The following is a 27,793-nucleotide window of genomic DNA, read 5'->3' on the forward strand; positions in this document are numbered from 1 at the left end:
TTCCCAGTCATGATAATTTCTGAGAAAAAAGGCGGCCAGCCATGTTGACCAAGGTGTTTTAGGAACTCAGGGAGGACACCATCCACCCCTGCAGCTTTGCCATTCTTGGTGAGTTTTAAGGCTATTTGTACCTCTTCCCGAGATACTGGGCATACGAGTTCAGGAAGCTCGGGTTCCGTCTTCAGGATTTGTCTGATGGAAGATTGTACAGCAATTTTCCTGGTAGAGCTGGGATGAATCTTGGAGGTTTTCAATAAATGGTTAGCTATTTGATCAGGAGTTATCTCTGTTGTTTTGTGTGTCGTTGGCTCTGCTCCACCTATTCTCAGAAGTGACCAGCTTCTCCGACTAGATGTGACGAAATCAAGTTCGTTGATGGTTGAGATCCATCTTTCCTTTCTGCTTTTATCCAGGGTTGATATGAGCTCCTTAGCAACAGTTGGATCTTCAGTTTCCTCATATTTGGCTAGGAGCGCCTCACTTTCTCTACTCCAACATGGAATATATTGTTTTCTGTAGCCTCTAGGGATAGAGGCTTTTGCTGTAGATTTGAGTAGTTTAACAAATCTAGGATAGCAATTAGGAGTAGGTGGAATTGCTCTAATGGTTTGATCGATTTGTTTTTGAAATGCAGTCCAGTTGGACCTGCGGAGATTCCATCTAGCGATTTGTGTTCCGCTGATGACTGGGATTGATGTTCTTATCTCTAGTAATGTAGGACGGATGTTGACTATTAGGGAATCTGTTGAGGATGGTTCTTGTTGATGGAAGAGGGTGGTCTTCGGAGTCTTTAGTGACTATGCACAGATCTGGGGTGTAGGTTCTGTTCCATCTGGCTGAGTGAAGAGTGCCATCCTGCTTGGCATCATAATTCAAATACAGGTTATATGTATTCATCCAGTTAACTAGAGTATTTCCATCCCGGTTGTTAGAGGTATATCCCCATCTGATCTGATCGGGCTGAGATTGCGATGGGGGTTTGTAGACATTGTGGATGGTGGTATTTTGAACTTTAATACCTATGGAGTATTCTGTATCAGGAACACTTTGGGTTATATCCTTGAGACCAGGCCAGATGTAGGTTGCTAGGTCATGCTTGAGATGGCAGTTATAAGACATGAGAATTAGTCCTGGGATCTTTAATCTATTGAGGGCTGTGTCAGGCACATGGGGTTTCCTGGAGAGCCAAGACGTCAATTGCATTATCTTTGCTATTTTGCTGATGGCTTTGGATTTGGATAGCCCTTCTGTGTTTAGGGAACATATCTTAAGGTAGTGTTGATTAGGGGACTGTAACATATTTTTCGAAGTTTGCCCTCCATCTAAACAAGCAACGCAATCCTTGTTATTCCGGGCAACGATTGAGCCGACATGGAACTTTTTATGTTTTGTATTCATCATAATTGTGAGTAGTCCAGGAGGCTTGGAAACCTTTGGATGCCTTATTAGCTTCATGTTGCCTGTGATTCCTCTCTGGGGCTTCTTTTGTCTGAAGCACAAACAAGGTAACACTACTGTTATCATCAACACAGTATTGATGATAATACAGAATGATAAGAAAATAATATTTATTTTTTGGTATTATATCCAGCATCTTCACAGGACAAAAACAGTTTGTCGCACTACACAAAACAACAACAATTTGGTATAACAGTGGGACTAGTTTAAAAAATTGTAAATGGACAACACAAGGAACTAAAGTCCTAATTAGGCACATTGGAAAAAAGAGAGAAATCAAATATTAATTAGATCTTAAAATGACTGTCTCCCAGATTTTTGGTAAATTTATACACCCATACTTATTGAGGTTTGGAGTATGTTTTAAAGTTTCTGTTGATTCCAAAAACAATCTCTGTAACCTATAATGACTTCTGTGTATCACTTTTTTGTTTTTTTCCAATTGATCCTGTATGAAGTGGTATCCAAGACCCGAATTGCCATAATGATAGTGCTGGATGTATTTTTTATGTTCACTAAGGCAGATGTCAACATTTCTCCCTGTCTGCCCATAGTAAGTCTGATCACAAGAACAGAGCACTTCATAAACTCCTGTATGTGATAAAGAAGAGAGTTTGTCCTTAGGTGAATGGATGAGAATTGCCAATTTGACATAAGGTTTAAATATAGTGTGTAGCTGATATTTAAACAGTTTTGCTGCGGTCTTCTGTGGTAGGCAATGGAGGGGGATTTCTGGGGGAGCATTTAGTATTTTTTCTATCCTGTGGAGATTATAGCCATTTGCTAAGAAGGTGTAACACAAGTGAGTTCAGCAGTAAGAGCATTGTCATTGGAACAAATAGCTCTAGCTCTGTGAGTTAGTGTTTTTAGGATACCATACTGTTGAGCTGGTGATGGTGACTGTTTGTGTAAATATCTTCCTGCATGTGTGGGTTTTCTATAAACAGAGAAAGGAGCTATCTGGAATCCATGTGATTAGTGAATCATTAGTGATTAGTGTTCACACATGTTATTAGCTTCCTGTTCCATTATGAAGTGGATTTTAAGTGTTGACTATTTAAATACACTAAAAATGTATCCAGTGTGTCTGGACCATGTGGCCAAATAGCAAACGCATCATCAACATAGCGTAGCCAAACCACTGGTTTGACAGTGGTTTGGCTAGTTAGATATATATTCATATCTAACTTTTCCAAGTGTTCTATGTAGAAATTGGCTAAAGGGGAAGAAAGGGATAGCTCAAGTTGTATATTTTCCATGTAAGATAAAAGAAAGTGAAGATATACAAATAACTAGATGGAACAGCAGTTGGGCTCCCACCTTTCTCCCCAGACTGCTACTAAATGCTTCCCAGAAATCCCCTCCATTGCCTACCACACAAGACGACAGCAAAACTGTTACCACCCCATACATTCAACATACATCTACAAAGATATCTACACCCTCTGTCCAAAAAGAAACTGAACTTTTCGAAAATATAAGAAAATTGTGGCGCTACCTGTTGTATCTTTTTGTTGTCGAAAGCAGCAGCCTTCATTAGTGTTGTGTCAACTGTTTATGATATTTGTTTCATTAGAAGCTGAGTTATAGTGCCAAGAGTGACAATGTGTTTTGACGAACGGTCACTCGTCACGATATTCATGCCTTATTCGCCATTGACCGTTTGGCCAGGCGAAACGAATTCTTTATGGATAATGCCCTTGGAATCATAGAAACAAATCAGCATTGTCTTTACCTTTGACTTCTTCAAGCGACTTTTTTTCGGATGCCCCTCTTCTGGTGGTCTCCACTCAGCACTCTGGCACTTTGTTTCAGTCTCATACTCAAAGCACCACGTTTCGTTACCAGTAACGATCATACGATCATTTCAAGGAAGATTGAGTCTTTACAAGCAGTTTTAATGAGGTCCTTGCAGTGTTCAATTCGATACATTTTTTGGTCGTCGGTCAATTTGTGGGGAACAAATCACGAATTCAATTTACAAAGGCACAAACTCTAGTTCAAAATATTGTGCACAATTGATTTTGGAATCCTCAATTTATCTTCAATCAATCTCATGGACGATTTCGGGTTTTCTTTGATGAAATCGTGCACGTTTTGGATGTTAATTTCGCTCAGTCTAGTTTTTGGATGGCCCGGCTTTTCGTCGTCCTCAAGCGTCTCATGACCACTTTGAAATTGCTTAAACCACTCGTAAACTTGAGCACGGGATAAGCATTCATCACCATGTGCTTTTTGAAGCATTTGATGCATTTCAGTAAAACATTTACTAAGTTTAAAACAAAAGTCAATCGCATCTCTCTCTCTGTTTGAAACTCATTTTCCGACCATTCGTCAAAACACACTGTCACTCTTGGCATTATAACTCGGCTTCTAATGAAACAAATGTCATAAACAGTTGACACAACACTAATGAAGGTTGCCACTTTTGACAACAAAAAGATACAACAGGTGGCGGCACTAGTTTCTTCTGTTTTCGAAAAAGTTCAGTTTCTTTTTGGACAGAGGTGTAGAGTGCGCAGTAAATATCAGCTATGCACCGTATTTAAACCTAATGTCAAATTGGCAACTTTCATTCATTCACCTAAGGACAAATTCTTTCTTTTTTATCACATCCAGGAGTTTATGAAGTGTCCTGTTCTTGTAACCAGGCTTACTATGGACAGACAGGAAGAACTGTTGACATCTGCCTTAGTGAACATAAAAAATACATCTGGCACTACTATCATCATGGTTAGTCAGGTCTGGCAGACCATGCCTTGGATACTACTTCACACAGAATCAATTGGAAGAAAACAAAAGTGATACATAGAAATCATTATAGGTCACAGAGATTGTTTTTGGAATCAACAGAAGCTTTAAAACATACTCCAAACCTCAACAAGCATGGCTGTATAAATTTGCCAAAAATCTGGGAGACAGTCATTTTAAGATCTAATTAATATTTGTTCTCTCTCTCTTTTTCCAACAAAGATGGCACCTAATTAGGACTTTAGTTCCTTGTGTTGTCGGTTACAATTTTTTAAACTAGTCCACTGTTATACAAAATTGTTGTTATTTCGTATACAGTGACAAACTGTTTTTGTCCTCTGAAGATGCTGGATATAATGCCAGCAAAGTATCAGCAAATAAGTATTATTTATAGATATTCATAGAAAATAAATATTATTTTCTTATTATTCTGTGTTGTCATCAGTACCTTGAAAATAAATAACACATACTGTGAACACATAAGTCTTTCCACATGTGTGAGAATTCTTCACACATTGAATCCAACCGTTTAAGGCACAGTTGGATGAGCATTGTGTGCAATAGTGTGTACTTCCCATGATAGTCTCTGACTCCATAGAGGTCACATGTTAATAATAGTGAGATACTAGTAAACAAAGAGGTTAACTAGTATCGCCTTTGTCTGACACTGAAACTTTATATACCCCCTTCCCACCACATTAATCTGTTCAGTTTTGCCATCCATACCATTTACTTTACTTGGCCTGACACCATATATAAACAGATGGAGGGTAAAGCCATGGGTGCTGTTGTTAATAATAGTGAGATACTAGTAAACAAAGAGGTTAACTAGTATTTCCTTTGTCTGACACTGAAACTTTATATACCCCCTTCCCACCACATTAATCTGTTCAGTTTTGCCATCCATACCATTTACTTTACTTGGCCTGACACCATATATAAACAGATAGAGGGTAAAGCCATGGGCTCTTCCCTCTTTTATCCTGTAGCCAATTTCTGTATGGAGTATTTTCAAAAACATGCTCTTGATACATAGCCATTATCAAACCTTCTGTATAGTTAAGGTACTTCTCTTCTTCTTCTTCCTAACATGTAATTTGGGCCAAGTGGCCTCTTCCGGTCTCATGCTATCTCTTTCTTGGTCTTCCGATTCTTCTTTTTCCACTTATTTTGTATCTGTATAATATTTTTGGAAGTCTGCTGTTGTCCATTCGATTTAAATGTTCTAGCCATTTTTGTTTATACTGTCTTATGTAGTAATTAATTGATTTTATTTTCAGGGATTGTAAGATTTCTTCATTTGTTTTGTGGTCTCACTTGGTATATCCAGCTGTTTTTCTGAGGAACTTCATTTCTGCTGTTTGAATTTGTTTTTCATCTTTTCTTTTCATGGTCCATGTTTCACTTCCATATAGTAGAGTTGGTTTTGGGAAGACATTATATAGTCTGATTCTAGTTTGTTTTTGTACTAGGGATGGCTTGAATATATTATTTATTATGCCATTTACTTTGACAAAGAGTGATATTTTAGTGTCTATATCTTTTTCGTATGATAGATCACATCCCAAGTATCTGAAAGTGTTTACTTGTTCTAGTATTTTATTATCTATCACTATTTTACTTCTTATTGGGTTTTCTCCTTTGAATGCCATTATTTTTGTGTTTTTTTTAGATATTGTCATATTATATTGCTTTGAGATATCATTTAATGATTTTAATGATCTTTGTAAGTCAGTCATCTTCTGATGTAGCTAATACTATTTGATCATCTGCAAATAGTAGTGTATCTATCTTCATTTGCAGGGTCATTTGTATACGAAATGGGTTATGCTTTTCCAGATTGTTAATGTAAAGCAGAGGTGAGAGGGTACATCCTTGTCGTACTCCTCTTGATACATCTTTCTATTCTGAGATGTGTTCTAATTTAACTGTTATTTTATTTCCTGTATATATTTCTTGAATAGATTGTAAAAGTTTGATTTGGTATGTTTAAATCGGTTAATATTTTAAACAAGTTTTGTCTACTAATTTTGTCAAAGGCTTTTTCATAATCAGTAAAGGCCACATGTGTTTCTTTTTGAAATTCTCTTCTCTTTTCTATTAATAATTTTAAAGTAAAAATTGGATCTATGCAGGATCGGCCTTTTTGGAAACCATTTTGTTCTTCTAGTAATTTGTCTTCTACAATGCTGCTTAGTTTCTCTTTTAATATTCCTGCATATATTTTATATCCTGTATTAAGCAGGCTAATTCCCCTATAATTATTGCAATTGTCTTTATTTCCTTTTTTATAGATTGGGATAACCAGTGCTTTTTTTCCAAGAGTTAGGAGTTTTTACAGACATCCAAACCATATTAAAAAATTTCATAAGTCTTTCATTAAATTTTTCACCTGCATTTTTGTATAGTTCTATATTTATATTGTCTTATCCTGGTGTTTTCCTATTTTTCATCTTCTTTATTATATTTTCAGTTCTAACATTGTGATATTTTATGTTAGGTCATTCTTTGTCTTATAAAATTTTATTTCATTGTTCTCATCTGTCCAGAGATTTTGCAAATAGGTCATCCATTTTTCTAAATCTATTGTTTGTATTTTTATCTTTTCTTTTATTTCTTTATTCATGTATTTTATTACTTTATAGGTTTTGGGTTGTGGCTTAAATAAATCCTTTTCTAGTTCTGTTACAAAATTGTTCCATCTTTCTCTATGTTTTTTCCTTACTTCTCGTTTCGCAATTGCACTATTTCTTTTATACTCTATTTCTGCTTCTATTGTTTTGGAATTTAGCCATTTCTGGTAACTGTCCTTTATGGTTTTTATTATATTTTCTATTTCTTTGTTCCAGTCTCATCGTCCTATTTTTCTAATCCATTTGTGCTTTATTCCTAAGGTTTCTGTTGCTGCTTTTGTAAGAATTTGTTTCAAATTTTCCCATTGATCTTCTATGTCACTTGATTCACGTGTGGTTTCTGTTTTTAAGTTTGTGCATTTTTGATATTGTTGTCTAACTTGAGGATCCTGTAATGAAGAAATTTTGTTGCTTGGCTGGTAAGAATTTTCAATTCTATGTGTTTTTAGCCACTTTGGTTTAAAATGAATTTTTGCTGATACCATATAATGATCAGAGTTTAATTCAAAGCCTCGATATGCTCTTATGTCTAAAATTAACTCCGCTAATTTAAAATTTGTGATAACGTAGTCAATTACTGATTTGTATCCTCTGTCTGACCAAGTATATTTATGTATTTCCTTGTGTTTAAACATTGAATTCATTATTCTCATATTATTTTAAATGACAAAATCGCACAATCTGTGACCATTTTGATTACACGTATCTTCGCCAAATTTACCTATGTTTGTTTTGTATTTTTTGTTTCCTATTCTGGCATTTAAATCTCCTGCTAGCAGTAAATAGTCAGTTTTGTTTGTTTTATCTATGGCATTCTGTAATTCTTTATAAAATATATTACTATTTTCTTCTTTTCCCTCTTCTGGTGCATATGCACCAATTATTGTTATGTGGCCTCTTAATGTCTTGAGTCTAATTATGCAATATTGTTCTTTAGGGATTTATGTACCATAATCATGATACCTGCTTTTGCTCTTTCTTCTTTTTTTACCCCACTGTAGATTTGTATATAGTTGTTTGTTTCTTTTGTACCTTTTTGTTTTTTCTTTGTTTCTGTTACTATACATATCTTTATGTTAGCTTGGTTTAGTTGTTTATCAAGTTCTTCTTCTTTGTGTGCAATGCCTCTCCCATTTCATGTTGCATAGCTAAGATACATCGAGGATTTTTTTCCATTTGGCCTCTTGGCTTAGACACATTAAAAACTTTTTTCCTTCTCTTTTCCTTCTCCACTTGAACAGTTAGTGTCCCAGAATCCAGTTCAATTTAGGAAAAGAAAACAGTAGTCTCTCCTCTCTGGACACTGATAGCACATCCCAATGGCACTCTTTCTTTCTTAGTTTGCAAAAAAACCTACCCATGTGGATATACTTACAAACTTTCCCATTTGATTTTTTAATGATACTTGTGACATAATGATTAGAAATATATACACGTTTGCACAAGAATAATGTTTAATTTGCCAAATATTTCGGTCTAAAACAAGTGTTCTCTGCCAGGTTGGCAGGAAAATGACCCAGAGGAAGACCAAGATATAGGTGGATTGATACGGTACAAAGTGCCTTAGACGATAGAAATATAAGATCTGATAATGTTGGAGTCTTGACAAGTAACAGACTGATTTGGAGGAAAATTGTAGATAGGAAGTTAGTAATGATGTAATTTTTTCATGTAGTACTGTCATATCCTGTACACCCCTTGAGGGTACATGGCAGGAATTTGATGATGATGATGATGATATTTCGGTCTGAAATATTTGGCAAATTAAATTGAAGATGGTCTATATTTGGCAAATATAGACCATCTTCAGTGGCTACATAGGAATAGTTTTAAAAAATAAAGTGGAATACAAACAGTTGATCATTCACACAACAAGCCGTTGTGTGAATGATCAATTGTTTGTTCCACTTTGTTTTTTAAAACTTGTTCTATCGAACAAGAACAAGCCGCGTGATGTCATATCGCTAAGTATTAGAAGAGTAAACATTTTTAAAGTCATAATTAAAGATATTAATTCAGAAATTCGTATAATAATCTTAAATAACATTAGACTAATATAGGAAATTTACAAAAAAAAAAAAATTAATGTGTTATCCTGATTAAACTTTCCCAAATTTTTGATATAGATATACAGTCATTATGATTCAAGTTAGGATGTTGAAGTAAGGCCTCCACACTTTCTTTAAATAAACATTCAAATTTGTAGCGACATCTGTGTAGGAGGAGAGTCTTGGACCAAAGGATGTTGTGGCTTGTTTTTAATCCATGCTGAGCTAATCCAGATTTCTCAGGTTTGTTGTGTTGAATTGATGACTGATGCTTTTGAATTCTTTTTTCTACGTCCAGTTTGTTCAAAGTAGGAAAGATTACAATTACAAGGAACTTGATACACACACACTAGGTAGAGATAAGGTTGAGCGTTTATCTTTAGATGAAGGAAAATGGGTGGATAATTTGTCCACCCATTTCAAGAATCAAGAATCAAACTAGAACAAGGCAATAAGAGAAGCACAGGGGAGAAAGAAATGGTGAAACATCATCAGGAAGGTCACGAGTTCTCAGACATGAGGAGATCTGAGAGAGAGAGATATTTAAGGAAAAATGGGACAGGGAGACAGCATGCTACTGCTTCCCACCAATGAGGATGAGACTCGCAAATCTTGGCAATTTATAGACAGTGTAAATCTTTGTATTCATTGTAAATCTTTTATTTGAAGTAGTGGGAGATAAAAACCTAGGTAGTACCGGAGAAGGGCTGCACATGTATGATTTGTGAAGCAAAGCCCTTTATCTAGTTGTATCCCTAACTATTTTGCTACTGGTTGCCATGGAATGAGGATGCCAAACATAACACCTCACCTTTCATGGATACTCATCTTATGAATAATACTGCAGTGTTCTTGGCTATGTTGACATCATTTGCCATTTATTGAACCATTGTTCTACACATACTGGCCACTACATTAGAAACTTTTTGTATTTTTTGGTTTCTGTATAGGCATGTGGCTGCCAATACTGATCCTCACAATTTAATTGAAGGAATTGTGCTACTTTTCCTGTTGCCTCCCCTCCCTCCCAGTTAATTGCTGCACAAAGAAGTGTTGTCTCCATACAAGCCTTCTCAGATGAATGGGATCTTGTTCCCAACAGACCATCTTAGGACCCAGTTACGCCTCTTATACAAGCAATGTCGGCTATTTTACTACTTATTAAACACCTGGGATATCTCAGCTTATGAGAAACCAGTCAGCTCTGCTGTTTTCAAAATCATTGCTCCAGCCACAAGGGCACCCATAATAAGACGTTTATTGAACTCCAAAAGATCCTTTGTTTTTTCTATTGTGATCAACACTATTAATGATTGCCAACTAGCAGCATTCTTAAACAGTTGCTTAGAACACATGGTGATGTGTTCTAACAACCAAGTATTTTGCATACATGGTGTATAAGTGATGTTTACATGCATCTGCATAAAGGTTTCTAATTCAGTGGCAAGTATGTGTAGTTCTGAGATTACATTTTGCAGTTTTTCAGTTGCTAATATAGATTGGAAGGATTATACCATTGTTACAGTATCATCTGCACGTAGGGGCTGTTGTGGTGGAAAATGTGCATGGGATGGAAGATTGCCCTGCCAGCACAGATGTTTTCCACAGTTCTGAGAACTTGTTTGGTGGAGTTGTTCCCCTAGAATCCAAATTGATCATCAAGGATGAGATTTAATTCTTTAATGTCTTCCTATAGTCTTGTTAGTATAACCTTCTGGTCCTGGGCTGAGGAAAGCAGGCTAATTGGGCAATGGTTTTTGGGGAATTGTGCTACTTTTCCTGGTTTTGAGATTAAGATTACATCAGTTACTTTCCATTGTGCTGGGAAGTAGTGATATCTTAATATTGCATTAATAGCATCTGTGTGCATTATTGTTTATGTGAAAAGCATTTGATTTTGTTAGAAATCCCATCTGGGCCTGGTGCTTTCTTATTCTTAAGTTTGGTAATGATTCTGTGTACCTTAGCAGGAGATGTTGGTTGAATGAGGTTTACATACTTTTGTGCATTTTAGCATACAACATACACTTTATTTATAAAGTGTAGATCTGCTTTGTAGCCTTCTTCTCTAGGCTGTTGGTAGAAGCTTCAACTTTGTCTGCATCACAGTAAACCACACCATATTCACTATGGTTGGGTGGGAAAACATTTACAGTTTGTTTAGGGCTTTCGTCATTTTCCATAGCATCTGGTCCTCTGTGTTTAAGGGACTGAAGTTTTGTCTCCTGCTGTTGATTTCGATATTTTTTAAGTGCATATCAAACTTTGTTCATAGGTCAACATTCTATGGTATTGGTGCTTCTTTTCATGGATCAGGTTTTTAATCTCATCTGGAAGTTGGTTGGAGTTTGTGCATGGCAATGGCAGCTGTTGATATAGTTGTTATCTGCTTTTCCAACCTCAAAATTAAGTTGTTCATTTTTTACTTTGAGTTAGTGGTTAGAACTGGGTCAACAGATTTGTGTAGAGTGGTTGTTAGTTTTGCCCAGTTGACAGTTGGGAACCTAATGGATATTTTCATGTTGTGAGCTCAGTTGGAGTAAAACTGGCTGTGTTCAGAGCTGAGATCATCCATTGCACTTATTTGATATTGATGTACAATATTTTGTAGTATTGTTATGTCAAGAACATCAGGAAGCCTGCCACATTATATAATAAATTTAGTTTAATCCTTTATCCAAGTGTGAGCAAACAAAGTTTGCGCCTGAAAGTATCTTCAGGACTAAGGTAAGGTGGTACAACACCGAGCAACTCGTTGCAAAGGTGGAGCAAGAAAACATCACTCCTATCTCAGTATCTCCCATAATACAAAACACATCTCCTTGCAGATATGTATAATGTTATGCATTAAGGGAAGGGCCACTACCCAGATTAGTTTCGACCTTTATTGAGGTCTCTTCAGTGGGAGCCAGGCCCAAGTGGAGATACCAGGCAGAAGCATTAGCAAGGTAATCTCTATCTATAGGAGTTGCCAAACGGTGTTACTGTTGGACTCTCACCACAGCACACACTGTTATAACAAGCTCTTTCACTCCCTGACTAAAACTCTATGGGTACATTGCTATGCTAAAAGAAATTCATTATAGCATACTACCACTAGAACAAGCCATTTCTATTGATTTTGCTATAATGACTATTATGCTAGTGCTTGAATTTTGGATGAGAATTCACATTCACTATAATTAAAACAATAATGGCATTCAATTACCTGCTTGTAAATTGAAGCTAACCTTCTGTTATCTCAATACTTGGCTCACTTTTTACTTGTAAAATATATTTAAAAAAATATATATATATATATAATATATATATAGATAGATAGATAAATACATTAGGTAGAACAGTCCAGAAATAAATGATCAGAAGTTGATCAGTGTAATCTGTAATGATATCTGTGACATTTTTCTTTTCTTCTCTTCTCTTCCCTTCCCTCTTTTATCTGTCTTTCTCTCCTTGATCATCACACACTCCATTTTGGTCTAGTTATGCAGGAATTGTCCAGGGTCTGCAGTATAAAAAAAAAACTATATTCCAAATTTTATCTAAAACAGTTAAATGATGTTGACCTGTATAAGTATCTGAGGAGAATGATACAGTTTTAGTCCACTTGGGATGAATTTCTTCATCATCATCATCAGCAGCCTTTTTTGTCCTCTGCTGGATGAAGGCATTCCTTAACGTCCTCCATTCATACTTAGCTTGAGCCTTTCTATGCTACTGAGTTTCTTAGATAACCTTAAGCAAATAACAAACAGCTATAGTTAGTAGTGGTTGGTCACAGCAGTTGCATGTGTAACATGTAGAGGCATCTACAGAGATAGGTTTGTCTTCACTTCATTTTAGTCTGATTATGCTGAATTTTTAGTTTAAGCAATTTAAGAAACAATTACATTTGACTCTCACTGCAGCAAATACAATATAATTAACCACTCAAAAGTCCTGCCAAACTCCTATATGTGCAATGTTTTATGCTAAAAAAAATTCACAAAAGTAAGCTATCTATCAGAATAAACTATTCCTGTGGTCTCTTGTGAGTTTGCTATAGTGAGAGTTGACTATATTTTCCAAATTTCAGAGATTGTATAGTTAAAAAAAAAGTTGGACATTTCAATTTTTTTTTTTTTTTTGCAACTATCTGAGATGTCATTAGATGAGATATATTTACTACCGTTTTTAATTTATTTTATCTTACTTGAGTTTATAGTTTAGTTTATGTAGAGAAAATTAAACCTGCATTTTTATAATTTGTACATAAACTGCTTTTTTCATTTGAAATGATCAGTAAATTTTTATGAAAATGAAGATATAAATTACTTATTATGAGCAGCACTGTTTCACTTATACTAAAACATAGTATGACTGAAAAAATGCTCTCTCTCTCCATGATAATCTAATATGTCCAATGGAAATATGTCCTCTGTATTCCACCCTATGAGTTAAAATTCTCTTACTATATCAGTTTAGTCTTCATGTTTTGTATTAATTATTATACCATTCCTACCTTCAAAAATACTCAGGTATATCAAATTAATTAATAATAATGCAAACTTGATCTCAGATTGTGTAACTTAGAAATTGTGCTCTGTTATAACTTTTCAAAAGTGATTTCGCTTTATCCTTTGCTCCAGAAGCAAATACAGCAAGAGTTATCAAGGGACTAAAGGTAGCTAAACCAACTGTAAGTAGTCTAAGCATTTCAAGAAGAAAGTTTTCCCTTATTTTAATATTAATCGCAACAAGTGTTAGCAGCCAATGTGTAGCCATGCCTGCAGCATGAAGCAAAGATGGCGGCGGCGACAACAAAGCATTATCAGTCTTACTGCCACAGATAGAACTCTTGACGATTTAAAATGCTGATGCTGCAAATTAGACATTACAGAAAAGAAAAAGAGTTTACATTGCAATTTTTGTTGCCAGTGGGCTCTTGCTAATTGTGCCAAAATCAAAGAACCAGCACTGAAGCTCCTAAGTAACCTCAGCCAGCCATTTTTCTGTTTTCCCTGTGCCTTCCCACCATTAAATAAGTCCTAAACATCAGCAAGTGCAAGGATAGCCTGGAACAGCATCTTATCATACTTGATGAAACCTTTTCCTGGAAAATTGACACAATAAAAAAAAAAGCTCAAAGCAATCCCTGATTATCATATCGAAGATGACATGCCTATCGCAGACAATGCCAGCAAGTTTCACGATCTCATTGCTTCATCAGTTCAAGACACGATCAAGGCAGAAAATAAGAAGTGCAATGCTATTATCCTAAACTTCCATTCAAAAACCGACACAACGCTAAATGGTGACATTTGCAGGCTTGCTGAACAGTGCTATTTTAATCCCAAGAACATCTTCAGGTGTCATCATTCGGGTCCATGATCACACAGAGAGACGGAACAAATTTCCTGTGCATAATAAAAGTGACCTGCAATATCCCAACAAGCTGATCAGCCATGAACAGCAAGTCAGAAGGCACCAGCCCTGCATCATATGTATGAGCCTGGCCAAATCTGACCTATGCACAGTGTGGAATTCAAGTGGCCAAAATTGAACTTCGTTGAACCTTCCAAATCCATTTTACAAATATAAGCAGCCTCAGTTCTAACCTTAATGGTGTTCACTTCTACCTTCACTCTGCAAAACCTCGCATATTCTTCTTGACAGAAACTTAAATCTCAACCTCCTTAAACACTACTCATCTCTGTTTTCCCATGCCTCAAATGTGTCTGTGCATATATTTGCTCTGATATACCATGCTGGAGAGAGAGAGAGTATCCAACCTGGAATCTCCCAGTTTTAACCTCCTTTGGCTAAAAATTATCCTGCCCCATTCTACCAAATTCATGTGCTGTCTCTACTGCTCTCATAATGCCAACAACCACTCTGAACTCTTCAATCACCTTTCCTTTAATGTTGATTTTCTCCACTCCAACTCTCCAAACAGTGAAGTCATCCTTTTCGGGGACTGCACAAGTAAAGAGGCCAAGACTTTTGTAATTACAGATGAGCTCACACAAATTGTCCACATGTCCACCAGAATACCAAACAATCCCAACCACTCCCCCAAACACTTTGGACCTCTTCCTCACCAGTGACCCATCCGAGTATACTGTGAATGTTATCTGCCCTGTGGGCAGCTCAGACCATAATGCAGTGCACATCTCTTTCCCCATGAAGCAACACAAACACATCTATGCATTGTATGGCATTACCAAAAAGCCAAGTGGGACGATCTTCACAACTTCTACTCCTCATTTCCTTAGTCAGATTACTGTTTCCAGTCACCAAAACCAAACCTATGTCCAGAAAGAATCACCAAAATAATACCCATCAGCATGGAAACATTTATTCCTTGCTCCACCCTAAATTCTCATCCCCTATCTAAGACTTGGTTCACCCACAGGTGTACCCAAGCTGTACAAAGGAAGAGTCAGTCATACCACAACTGGCTTGCATCCAAAACTCCTTCCTATATATCCCACACCAAAGCCTGGAATGGCTGCAAAAAAAAAAAAAAAAATTATCACCACATTGAAACCTGATTTTGAGAGAGCTAAAAGCAGGAAACTTGCATCTTGTCCAAACAGCAGCCATGCGTTTTGGGCTCTAGCCAAAGCTAATTGGCCATACCTAATGCCCAACATTACTTCCACCATTATTACACCCAGATGGTACTATTGCATCATCACCCACAGAAAAACCCAACCTCCTGGCTTCCTACTTCTCCAACTGTTGCATAGTTGATCATGGTAAATGTCCCCTAACCATTCCAAACATCAACACTCAATGCTGCATTTGATTTTTCACCAGAAAGAGATCAGAAAAAATTTGCTCAAACTGGATAGAAAAAAATCTCCTGGCCCTGATGGCATTCCTCCAGTTTTTCTAATGGTGTGTGCCCAGAGCTGACTTCCACACTTTATGCCACCTATTTACACTTTATTATTCCTTTCCTTATCTACGAGGGTGGTCTGAAAGTTCTTCGCCTAACAATGAAAAAAACGAATTAAAATTTTAAAATTATTTTTATTTTTCAACATAATCTCCCTTAAGACTAATACATTTATTCCAGTGCCATTATCCTCCTGTAGTGGTTCTCAGTAAGATCTGCAAAATACCCCTCTGCAGCTGCAATCACGTCTTGATTTGAAGAAAAATGCTGACTAGCGAGGAAGAGTTTTAGTTTTGGGAAGAGATAGAAGGCTGATGGAACCGACTTTGTCTTCTTTGGTACTGAACAACCAATTTCTGTCCACTGCTTTGACCGCTGTTTGGATTCTGATGTGTAATGGTGAATCCAAGTCTCGTTGATAGTAATAAATTGACGCACAAAATCAGTTTTATTCTTGTTAAAATGCTCCAAGCACTGTTCAGAGGTTTTCATTTGACTCACCGGTCATCCAATATATCGTGCACTTGATCAATGATTTGTGGTGTTGCTACACTTTGTGTACGTCCTTCAGGTGGATCATCTTCATGGCTGGTACATCCACATTTAAACTCGGCAGCCCATTTCTTAATTGTCGAAAATGAAGGAGAAGAGTGTCCATAAACTTTTATGAACTTCGAATGAATTTCTTTTGGCGTTAAACCTTCTTTTACAAAGAATTTTATAACTGCACGATAATCAATTTTATTCATTTCACAACACTTTTGTTTCAGACAGCTGTATAAAACAAACTACTTAATAGAATGACTTGCAATTTCACATCGATGCTTATGACAGATGTACCAACTTAGAAAAAAAATCTTACCAATAGTGTTGCCATCTATGGTCGAGGCCAAGAACTTTTCAGACCACTCTTGTATAATATCTATCCTGTAGCCTGGAAACTAACCCATATACAATTCCTAAGAAGGGGTGACAGATCCTTACCTTCTTAACCCAATTTTCTCATGTAATAAATGACCGTCAGTATAGATTCTCCCACTGTCGATCAACAGGGTATCTAATAACCTACATCACCCATCTCTGGACAAACACCTTGGAAAGGTTTGGCAAATCTCGTGTGATTGCTCTTAATATCCCCAAGGCTTCTGACTGAGTTTGGCACAAAGGCCTATTAGAAAAACTGTCATTTGGTCTGCTCCCCCAAACCCTAAGGATTAAGGGTCACAGCTGTAGAAATTTGAGGAGACCTCCATGTAGCCTTTTAAGGAATGCAGAAACTGACTGAGGCTTCTGAGCTAATGTCCAATGCTCATCTTCTCGTAGTGCATCCTGTTAGGTATCTGGATATTGAATGAACATGGATGGGCTGGAAATTTGGAATTTAGCTGACCAAATTGTATTCTGTAAAATGATAGTACAACATGACAGAATTTCATGCCAGTTGGAGTGTCGCCCAGTTACACAACTATAGTTGTGTAACCGGGCGACAAAGTGATAAGAATTAAAAATTAAATAAATAAAAATGAATTAAAAAAAAAAACTGTAATATGCATGACAAGTTAGTGAGATGAATGTCATGAATGCTATGTCAGATTAATCCTCTTCTAATATAATAAATTTTTAATTAGTAAAACTTAATTTTTAAAAGCCCTGTAGGTTTTAATATAGATGCAGCTCCATTACCATAAAAGCCTTGCTGGTTTCATCTGATTTTCTAATATTAGGAGCTACATTAAGATTTCCTATACTAATATGTTCAGTTTTTTTAATTATTCTTATTAAGAAAAAGAAAAGTATTTCCTTTCATTTCAGGAACCAATAGATATTGCAGTAGGTATCACAGATCAGCAGTCACAAGAGTTAGCTCAAAACTTGCAGTTCAAAGGACCACTCTTAGATCAAGTAAGTTGTAATTTTATCTTCTACAGTTTTTTTTCTTTTTTTTTCTTCTTTTTTTTTAACTGTATTGCATTCTAAATCAATAAAATTTTTGATTTGATCTCCTTAATTTGATAATGTTTATGCATGGCCGAGAACTAAGAAAATAACAAAACAGAGTTAATTACTGGATTATTTCAGTTGAACTTGAGGAATGAATTGTCTTGCACCCTTCTGCAGTTTAGTTCTTATCTTCTACTAACAAAAATAGTAAGCATGTTAGCCTTCCCAATATCCTTATTCAGAAAAGACATACTTGTCTCTGAAAACAGTGTCACCAAGCAGTAGACTTAAAATTAACATTGTTGTTGGTACATACAGTGGTGGCTGGTGAAATTTTAAATGGGGTGCTACCTATACAAAATAAAATTAAAAAAAATATTTTTTTCCTAATCAGTGACCAATTTATTAATAAATAAATCTGTAGATTTATTTATTAATAAATTGGTTACTGATTAGGAAAAAAAAATTTTTTTTTAATTTTATTTTGTATAGGCAGTACCCCCACTTAAAATTTCACCAGCCACCACTGTACTGAACCTAGTTTAATTCAGCCTTCAATGAAAGTGGATTCCAACAATCTCGCCTTTGAAATATAAGTCTGCATGCTTTTCATTTCATTTATTTCCATCTGTTTTAAGGGAACACATGTACTAGGCATATTTATAGATACTTATATGGCTTACACATGTAAAAAAAAATACAGAATTTTATTCAGAAACTACAGAGACACAAGTACATGCTACATGACTTACTCCAATGATTCATCTTTTGAACATAATTACCAGTCTTTCTCCCTGACATTGTCCATGTTATACTGAATGATATATATATATCAGAGTTTTTGAATGAAATTCTATATTTTCTCTACATGTGCAAGTCATATAAATATTTCTGACTATGCTTAATGTTTTAATTCCAGAATCAACTGTGCTCCCATTGATGGTTTCATTCCAATTAATTTGAAGTTGACAATATTGTAGCTTCTCTGGAAAAATACTTTCCTTCCTTGACTTTTCCTTTGTCCTCCAAAACATTTCAGACTTTTCAGAGATTGTTCTTAAACTTGTCATTTTCAACACGTTCAAATTGAATGACTTCCAATATGATATGATTGTTCCTAAAAGATACTATCATATTCATCTAAGCAAATGTCATTATTGGCTACTTATAACTGAAAAGCAAAGTGGAAGACCACTTTGTGGAACTTAATCATCTATAAAAATGAGAAGTCCTTCCATAGTAAGTCCATTTTTTTTTTTTTTAACTGTATTCTTATATTTAACTGTAATCTTGTCCTTGGTAAGATTACAAATAACCTCTGGATATTGCATAGAAGAAGTGTAATTTTCCTATTATCAGATCTGTTTGGTCACTGCAACAGCTTTCCCTTTATCAGCTCTTCAGAATTATCATCTGAATAGAAACTAATATCCTATCAAAGCAGAAACTAATGTCCCATAAAAATAAAGCTGAATTTAGTGAAGTCAGGCTAAATGTGTATGAATGACTGTCTACCAGATCTTTGGCAAATTAATTCAGCCATACTTGAAGTTAGGGGAGTGTTTAATAGCTGATACTGATACAAAAATAGTCTTTCAGACCTGTAGTAACTTCTATGCATAATAGTTGTCTTTATTCATTTAATCCTATGTGAAAAAATAATCAGAGTCCTGACTTGCCATGCATATAATTGCAGATCTTTTTATATATTTCAAAATGAATGTTAATGGATTAACAGATGCTTATCTACGTACCACTTTCAAACCACACATCTTGCACATTCTGGAGTGTATAAAGTTTCTTGTGTCTACAACTTGGCCTAATTTGGACATCTGATAAATCTGTTAACATATGCCTTGAAAATATAAAATACTACATTGATGATCATGTGTACATCAAGTTAAGACTGGCAGACCATGTTCTGGATATTCATTCATACAGGATTAAATTGATGAAGACAGCTGTTCTGTATATAAATTGTTATAGGTCTAAGAGATTTTTTTTTGGAATTGGCATCAGCTATGAAACACTCCTCCCTTGTCGGGTATGGATACTTATGCTTATCACTCATGTTGATCTTTAGTGGAATAAACACCCATCTACACATAATAAATACCGATTAAATTTATCTAGTTAATAAATTATTATGCCAATATTTTGCCTGGGCATCTTCATAGGCACAAAGAATTACATTGAGCATGCGTTAAGAAAGGATGATCCTAAAATCCTAACTGGCTCTTCTGTGGGTGCAATAATGGAAACTTTTTGAAGATATCGTGATGGTGGTCTCCTAGATTTTAAGGCAAGTCATGCAGCTGAATTTGTTGAGATATCTCCTTACCATGACCCTTCTGTTATCTATCAAAATGCTAATGTTATCAAATCTTATATTTCCATCTTCTAAGGCACTGTTTACTATATCAGTCTACCTAAATCTTGGTCTTTCTCTGGATCTTTTTCCTGCCATCCTGGCAAATAATGCTTGTTCTGCTAACCTTTCCTCTCCCATTCTGTTTAAGTAACCATACAAACATGAGATTAGCTCTGCTAACACATTTCTGAATGCTCCCAATGTCAAATTCTTTCCTATTATCCTCATTTTTTAATATGATACTGCCATAGAAGCCATTTGTTCATTCCCATAATCTTTCTCGGTACTCTAATATCTGTGGTCTCTTGTCTTGGATCAACTGCTTTATTTCTCATTTTTAACTTATGGGTTAAAGTTGTTTTAAACCTTGTCCTGTATACTGCTAGTTTATTGTTTTGATTAACTTCTCTTTTATTCTATATATTCATTTGACTTCCTGCCATATCAGTTTTGCTAATTCTGTTGTCTATTTCCATATTTAATTTGCTATCTTCACTAAAAACTGTATCTAAATAACTGAAATGTTTTACTTGTTTTATAAGTTGTCCATTAAGGCTGCAATTGATGTTTTCAATGTTTCTGCCTGTTTTCATTGTCTTTGTCTTTTTATTTCTGATTTTCATACCAAATTTATCATAGCAGTTATTTAGTTTAGTCAGGGACTCTTGCAGACCTGTACTAGATTTATTTCGAAGTATAGCATCATCATCATCATCTACATAAAGTAAAGAGCTAAGATTAACATCTCATCTCCAATTTCAATATCAGGCTTAATACCACTTTCTTTCATAATGTGATCCAGATTGATGATGATAATGAATAACAGTGAAAATAATATACACCCTTCTTTCACACTTGATTTAACATCAAACCATATTCCTGTGCCTCCTTCAGTCTAACTGCTGACTTACAATTATCAAATATAGATAATTGCAATATTATATCAAGTATTGCTTGATATAATATCCCATTTACATCATATAAATGTGATTATCTTTTCCAGATTTACAAATCTGAAATATAGATCCTTGATATGTTCCCATTATTTCTTAGTTTACATCTTAAAGTGAAAATCTGATTCTGACAAGCTCTATTTGCTCTGAATCCAGCTCGTTTTTCTACAAGCTTACTTCCACATTTTATTCAGTTTCCATCTTCACTAAAAATTGTGCCTAAATAGCTGAAATATTTTGCTTTCTTCTATAGGTTCTCCATTTAGAATTCAGTTGAAATTTTCTGTGTTCCTGCATATTTTCATAGTGTTGATCTTTTTATTGCTGATTTTAATGCTGTTATACAATTTAGTTAGCGAATCCTATGTACTTGCACTGGATTTGTTTAAGAGTACATCATCTGCATAAAGCAAAGAGCTGAGTTGGATATCTCTGATTCTATTATTAGATTTAATACCACTTTCTTTCGTAATGCAATCTGTATAGATGCATAGGAGTGGAGATTGTATGTGCCATTGTCTTACCCTGATTTTACATCAGAACATCTATCCTATATTTGCTTCAGTTCTTACTGTTGACTTCCAATTAAATAAACATTATGTATTGCTCTATATATAATGTTCCATATACTCATATGACTGTGGTGTTTTGAAAAGCTTTTCTCTGAGCACCTTGTTGTATGCCTTTTCCAGATCTACAAAACTTAAATATACAGTTCCTTGTTATATTCAAAGATTTCTCAACTATTTGTCTTAAAGTGAAAATCTGATCTTGATAACCTCTGTTGCTGCCTTTTCACATTTCCAGCTTTTGATAGATTTTTCTTCCTTAAGTGTTAATATGCACTTCTGTTTGCATTCCTCTTGAATATTTTCTACTGTCATTCTGTCACTGCTTGTGACAGAATAACAGTAGCCTTAATAGCATTTCAAAATAATTACTCGAGTGATCTAGAACATTTTCCTTGTATTTATCTTCTATGTGGATGAATGTTTTATTACAAATTTGATTGAAATTTCTGTTTCTTTAATTATGAAATAGCCAATTTATTTGACTGTTCCATAAGTTCATAATAAATTAGTTGTACATAGCACTATTTTTATTCAATATTTTAAACAAGTTTTTATTCATTAACAGTTATATCTTTTTATTGGTCAAGTGATTTGTTGTATATAAAGAGTGACATTGCTTTGAAATTATGATTGCAAGAGGTTAGATATATTTCTATACTTACCTAGATAACATGCTCGAGGATAGCCACTGAGTAATAGATCTAAAGCAATTATACAAATCACCTAAATGATTATACTTATATAGTGCATTATGCATATAAGATCTGTTAATTTTGAATATTCCAATAGAATCTAAAAATATTATTTTTATATATTTAGTCATTTTGTGTGATATACTTGAATAAATTTTGAAAACTTGAATGTTTATCTGTAGCCTCTTGTAAAGAATAAATGATCTATACTAGTGGTGGTTTAGTGAATTATCTAAAAATGTTTCTTTCCTTATGAAATTATAATGAACTTAAAAATTCCTTATAGTTTATTGATTAAGTAAGTGCATGCATGTGTATGTGTGTGAAGGAGAGAGAAAAAAAACTAATTGCAATTTTAAAAGTGTCAATTTTAAATTGGTAATGATTGGCATAATTCACCTTTTCTATATAGAAAGAGTAAAATATGTCAGTTCTGTTGTTCATTTTTTTTTTTTTATCAACTAGTTAACTATTTGTAATCAGTGAGCGATTTGTTATTTCTAATCTGTAAGTTCATCCATTTGTAAATCACTCAACTGTTTGACTGGTTTTCTAAGCTAAGTAGCTGAAATCACAAGATTATGCATCATACCATGCATTTTGCATAATATTAATGCTACTTTGTAACTTTTTCATTTGTTTAGGCAGCTAAAGAAATCAAAAATTTGTACAATTTATTCTTGAGAGTTGATGCTACTCAAGTAGAAGTAAATCCATTTGGAGAAACCCCTGATGGTAGAGGTACGCAATCATGTTCAATGTTTTCAAACTGTTGTGATTTTTTCACAAGTGTAGAGGAAATAAAATTTGGATTGTTTTATCATTTTTTAAATATATTAATTCTATGAAAAGGAAAATTTCCTCTAACATAAAAAATTACAATCAATCTTTGACTTACAACAGGGTTCTATTCCAGCAATCCCATCATAAGTTGAAAAGATCATAAGTTAAAAATCACTGCATTTGTAAGGAATAAAATATATAGTTTAAAAATATAACGGTACTAGCCCCCCCCCCGAGTTCTGGGCTGGTAAGAGCCGGTAAGCTGGCAAGACAAAAAACGTGACATAAAAATGTTTCAAATTTCGGCTTATCTTTTTATATATAGAGAGTAGATTTATAACTAATATATAGTATCTGCAATGTAAAAATTTAAACAAAAAATTACTGTATACAGCACTGTACTGCACTATAATACCTAATGAAACATTCATGTACACTGTGCACATTTGAGAGAAGTAAAATTATCATCTGGAAAAATGTGGGGCAAGGATAATTTTTCGAAGCTGTGGAAAACTCATCTTCTGGGGATAACATGACAGTAGGAGTGGACTTCTTTAAAAATTTACATATTACATCCAACTTAATTTGTCTTTTCTTTTCTGCATTTTTTTTCTCTGTAGCAAGCAATTACAGTTTGCATCACTCTGTGTTCTTTGCTAAATCTTTCCATGTTGGTGTTTCTCAAATGACCAGATAGCCTTAAGAAGTAGTATTTGAGGCTCTCAAATTAATTGTATGTCTACAGAAAATAATCTTAGAAATGAACAATCAGTTTGATAAAATCCATTAGAACTTAACAATCAGATTTTTTCAAAAGTGTCAGTACCTAACAGAGTTAGTTCTCTAAATAAGGCAAATGCCATATCAAAGAGGCAAGATAGGCCGAAATTGAAAGACATCGATTTAACCTGTACTGCATGTAAACAGATATGCTAATCCAAATACTCATTTATGTGGTGGTGGTGGTGTATACCGAAAATAATGGCATAAGAGTTTCAGCTCATGGGAGAGGAAAGGTTACCAAAATGAGTGCTTTTTTCCAGGAAGGCAGGATACAGACCCAGAGAAAGACCAAGATCTAGGTAGATTGCTACAGTAAGAAGTATCTTAAATGACAGAAATATAAGATCTGATAATAATGGAGTCTTATAACAGATATAACAGATTAATTTGGAGTAAATTGTTATCAATAGGAAGTTAGTAATAGTGTAACATTTTAATATAGTACTATCATAATATCCTCCAACCCACTGAGAGGGATTTATCAGGAATTTGATGATGATATCACATGATTAACTATGAATGAACAACAGATTGTAATTTCATTTCTAGCAAATGTTTCTTCTTGTATCTGTGAATGCATGTAGATTTTTCAATAGTCTAATTTCCAAAACAGTGAAATCACCTTCCATAGAGACTGCAATGCTCAGAATGCAAACTTGATGCTGTCCAGAAGAGGGCAATTCACTTAAAAGATGATCTCCCTGCTCTCACCCATCCTTTCTCTCACTCATACACATGCAGATTCACTTCAGTCATTTAATTACAGACCATTTTCTATACTTATTGTAATAGGCACTGTTCCACCTAACTGGACACCACCTTTTCTCCACTTTCTGAACATGTAAGTGCACAAGCATCTGCAGGTCAACATCCATACACGATTCCAATTCAAAATTTTCAAACCAACTTTTCATCCTTCACTTTTAATCTATTTACCCCTATGCTTTGGAACAGCCTTCCCCAAGACTCATCATCATCTTCTTCATCTGCCTAAGGTGGGTTGAGGTTACCATGAACAATAACTTTCCAGTCTAGCTTATTGACAGCCAAGTTATTTAAACTTCTGTAATAATTCAGACCACTTATACTCTTGATGTTTTCCACCCATTTTCTACTAGGTCTTCCCAGTGGTTTCTTTTCATCTGCTCTTCCAATTTAGAGAATGTGAGGAAACCTGTTATTAGGCTATCTTTTCACGTGCCCATATCACTGTAACTGTTTTTCTCTGATTCTTGTTATTATTGAAATATTGTAGTGTAATTCTTTTCTGATCTCCTGATTGGTTTTTATTTTATTCCACGATGTTTTATTTATTTTTCTCAAACACTTGTTTACAAAGCCTGTCAATAATCTTTGACAGGCTTTGTAAACAAGTCAGTGGGTAGCACTACTGAACTATATACCTTGATGTACCTGAACTATATATCCTTTGGAGAGATGCGATGTGTATTTTTCCATATATTTATAAGTTTGGTAAGAAGAAAGTATACCATAATTCCTAGCAAATAAGTCAGCAGATACAATAAAAGAATACAGAGAAAAATATAAGAGAGCAAAGCTATGTGTAATAGTAGCTAAACAAAAGTCATGGGAAGATTTTGGTTAGTATATGGAAAATAAATATAACGAAGGTGATAAAATGTTCTGGAGGCGATTAAAGAAGCTTAGAATGGAGGAAAGAATATAAAAGGAACCACAGATGATAAAGGTGATTTGAGAACTGAAGATAAGGATATCCTTGGATGTCTGGAATAATTACTTTGATAGACTGAAACAAACCAATCCATGACAGAAATGTACTAGAAAATTTTCAAGAGGAATGCAAAGAGGAGCACATATCATTACTTGAGGTAGAAAAAAGCCATCAAAAACTTGAAATGTGGAAAGGCAGTTGGAGTAGATGATATTCGACCAGAAATGCTTAAGTATGGAAATATAAAAGTTTTGCAGTGGCCGTATTGCATAAGTCAAGGGCCTGGTCAGAAGGTCTAATTCACGATGATTGGAGTAGAGATCTCATATTACCCATCTATAAAAACAAAAAATAAAGCTGAATGTGAGAATTACAGAGGAATTTCTCTACTAAGTGTTCCAGGTAAGATTTATGCAAGCATACTTGAAAAGAGGTTGAGAAAGATTGTGGATGAGAAACTTGGAGAAGAACAAGCTGGGTTCAGGCTAAATGGAGGTTGTCAAGATCAAATTTTCACTTTAAGACAAACAGTTGAGAAATCGTGGGAATATGACAAGGATCTGTACTTAAGTTTTGTAGATCTGGAAAAAGCATATGACAAAGGTACCCAGAAAAAAACTTTTCAAAACACTATGATTGTATAGGGTGAATTAAACATTATACAGAGCAATACAGTCAACCCTCCTACAACGTGGTACTCTTATAACACGGTTTCCATATAACGCAGAGCCAAAATTGCGACAGCCCTCCTATAACGCGGTTTCCGTTCAACAACATTCCATCAACTTAATTGGTTTAAGAAGATTCTCTATAGCATGAATTTATCTATGTGTTAAATTTTTATATGCCTGATCAGATTTTTAATGCCGATGAGACGGCATTATACTGGAAAAAACTACCATCTAGAACCTTCATTTCGAAGAATGAAAGCCCTGCTCTGGGGTTTAAACCTTCAAAACAACGTATCACTCTTCATATGTGCAGCAGTCTATCAGGGAATCTGATGATAAAACCAATAATAATAAATCATTCTTCAACTCCTCATGTAATGAAAAACATTAATAAGACCCAATTGCCTATATTCTGGCGATCTAATAAAACAGCTTGGATGACTCAAGATTTATTTAAGGATTGGTTTTATAATTGTTTTATCCTGACGGTGGAAAACTATACGATAAAAAAAAAAATTTGTATTTTAAAGTTTTATTGGTTCTTGATAACGCTGGTTGCCACAACAAGGAACTGGATCATCCAAATGTAAAAATTGTTTTCCTTCCTCCTAACTGCACGTCATTAATACAACCTTTGGACCAAGGAGTCATTCAAACTTTCAAAATGTACTACACACACCGATTTTTCCAAACCATTTTCGACAGATTAGAAAATGATGAAAATAAAACTCTTATTCAAGCGTGGAAGGAATTCTCTATTTTAGATTGTATTAGAACCGTGTCATCAGCTTGCGCGGAAATTAAACCACCAACACTTTATACATGTTGGAAACCTCTTTTGCCTCAAATGGTTCAAGCAAGAAATGATATTTCACTCCCAGTTGCAGAAATAGTAAACATTGCTTCTCGTTTAAGCGGCGAAGGATTTGCATTAAACCATCAAGATGTAGAAGAACTACTTCAGGAAGAAACCTTAGATGAGGAAGAATTGATGGAATTAGTTGATGCATCTACCTCAAATGCATTGGTAGACGAAAATATGAAAAACGAATGGGTGCCAAATCTCAATTTATATGATGTGAAAAAAGGGCTAAATTTGGCTAAAGAATTAGAACTTCATTTCGCTCAAACTGATCATTCAATGGTGTGCAGCGCAACATTTAAAAGAGAGTTAAGAAACTGCTTAGCTCCTTATAGAGAGGTTTTAGTACAGTTAGAAAAAAAAGCTACGATTGAAAATCAACATGAAGATTTGTCAAGTGAGGAAGACATTTGTCCCATTAAAAGACGAAGAGTTAGGCCACTCATATTTGAAAGCGAGGATGAGTGTTAAAAGCGTTCAATACACATGAAATTATGTTACGCAATTTTACATAATTTTCTTGGTTTTGTTGGAAAACAGTTTTTTAGTTTAGTTTAGTTTTAGTTTGATTTTTTTTATCATTTCCTTGTATGAACTCTTTGATTCAATAAAGATAATTTTATTGTACTTAACATATTATCTTGCCTTTTGTGTTTGTAAAATTTTTTCCACAACCGTATGCACCGTAACTTGACGCTC

At 34.8% G+C, this 27,793-nt stretch overlaps 1 protein-coding gene across 2 annotated transcripts in view; it reads left to right on the plus strand.

Moving 5' to 3' along the window:
• ScsbetaG (Succinyl-coenzyme A synthetase beta subunit, GDP-forming) overlaps positions 1–27,793 on the plus strand; it is a 260,513-nt gene that overhangs the window by 83,834 nt on the left and 148,886 nt on the right. For both annotated transcript variants that reach the window (XR_016550662.1, XM_090415888.1), the window contains exons 6-7: positions 17,586–17,675; positions 22,947–23,043. Coding sequence is in view for 1 of the 2 variants with exons in the window: in XM_090415888.1 (XP_090272014.1) it covers positions 17,586–17,675; positions 22,947–23,043 (187 nt within the window). In the remaining variant the exon portion in view is untranslated. The remainder of the gene's footprint in view (positions 1–17,585; positions 17,676–22,946; positions 23,044–27,793) is intronic.

This window comes from Typopeltis vanoorti, chromosome 3 (genome assembly GCF_054136105.1).
Source record: "Typopeltis vanoorti isolate ZY-2024b chromosome 3, IOZ_Tvanoo_1.0, whole genome shotgun sequence".
Classification (NCBI taxonomy): domain Eukaryota; kingdom Metazoa; phylum Arthropoda; class Arachnida; order Uropygi; family Thelyphonidae; genus Typopeltis; species Typopeltis vanoorti.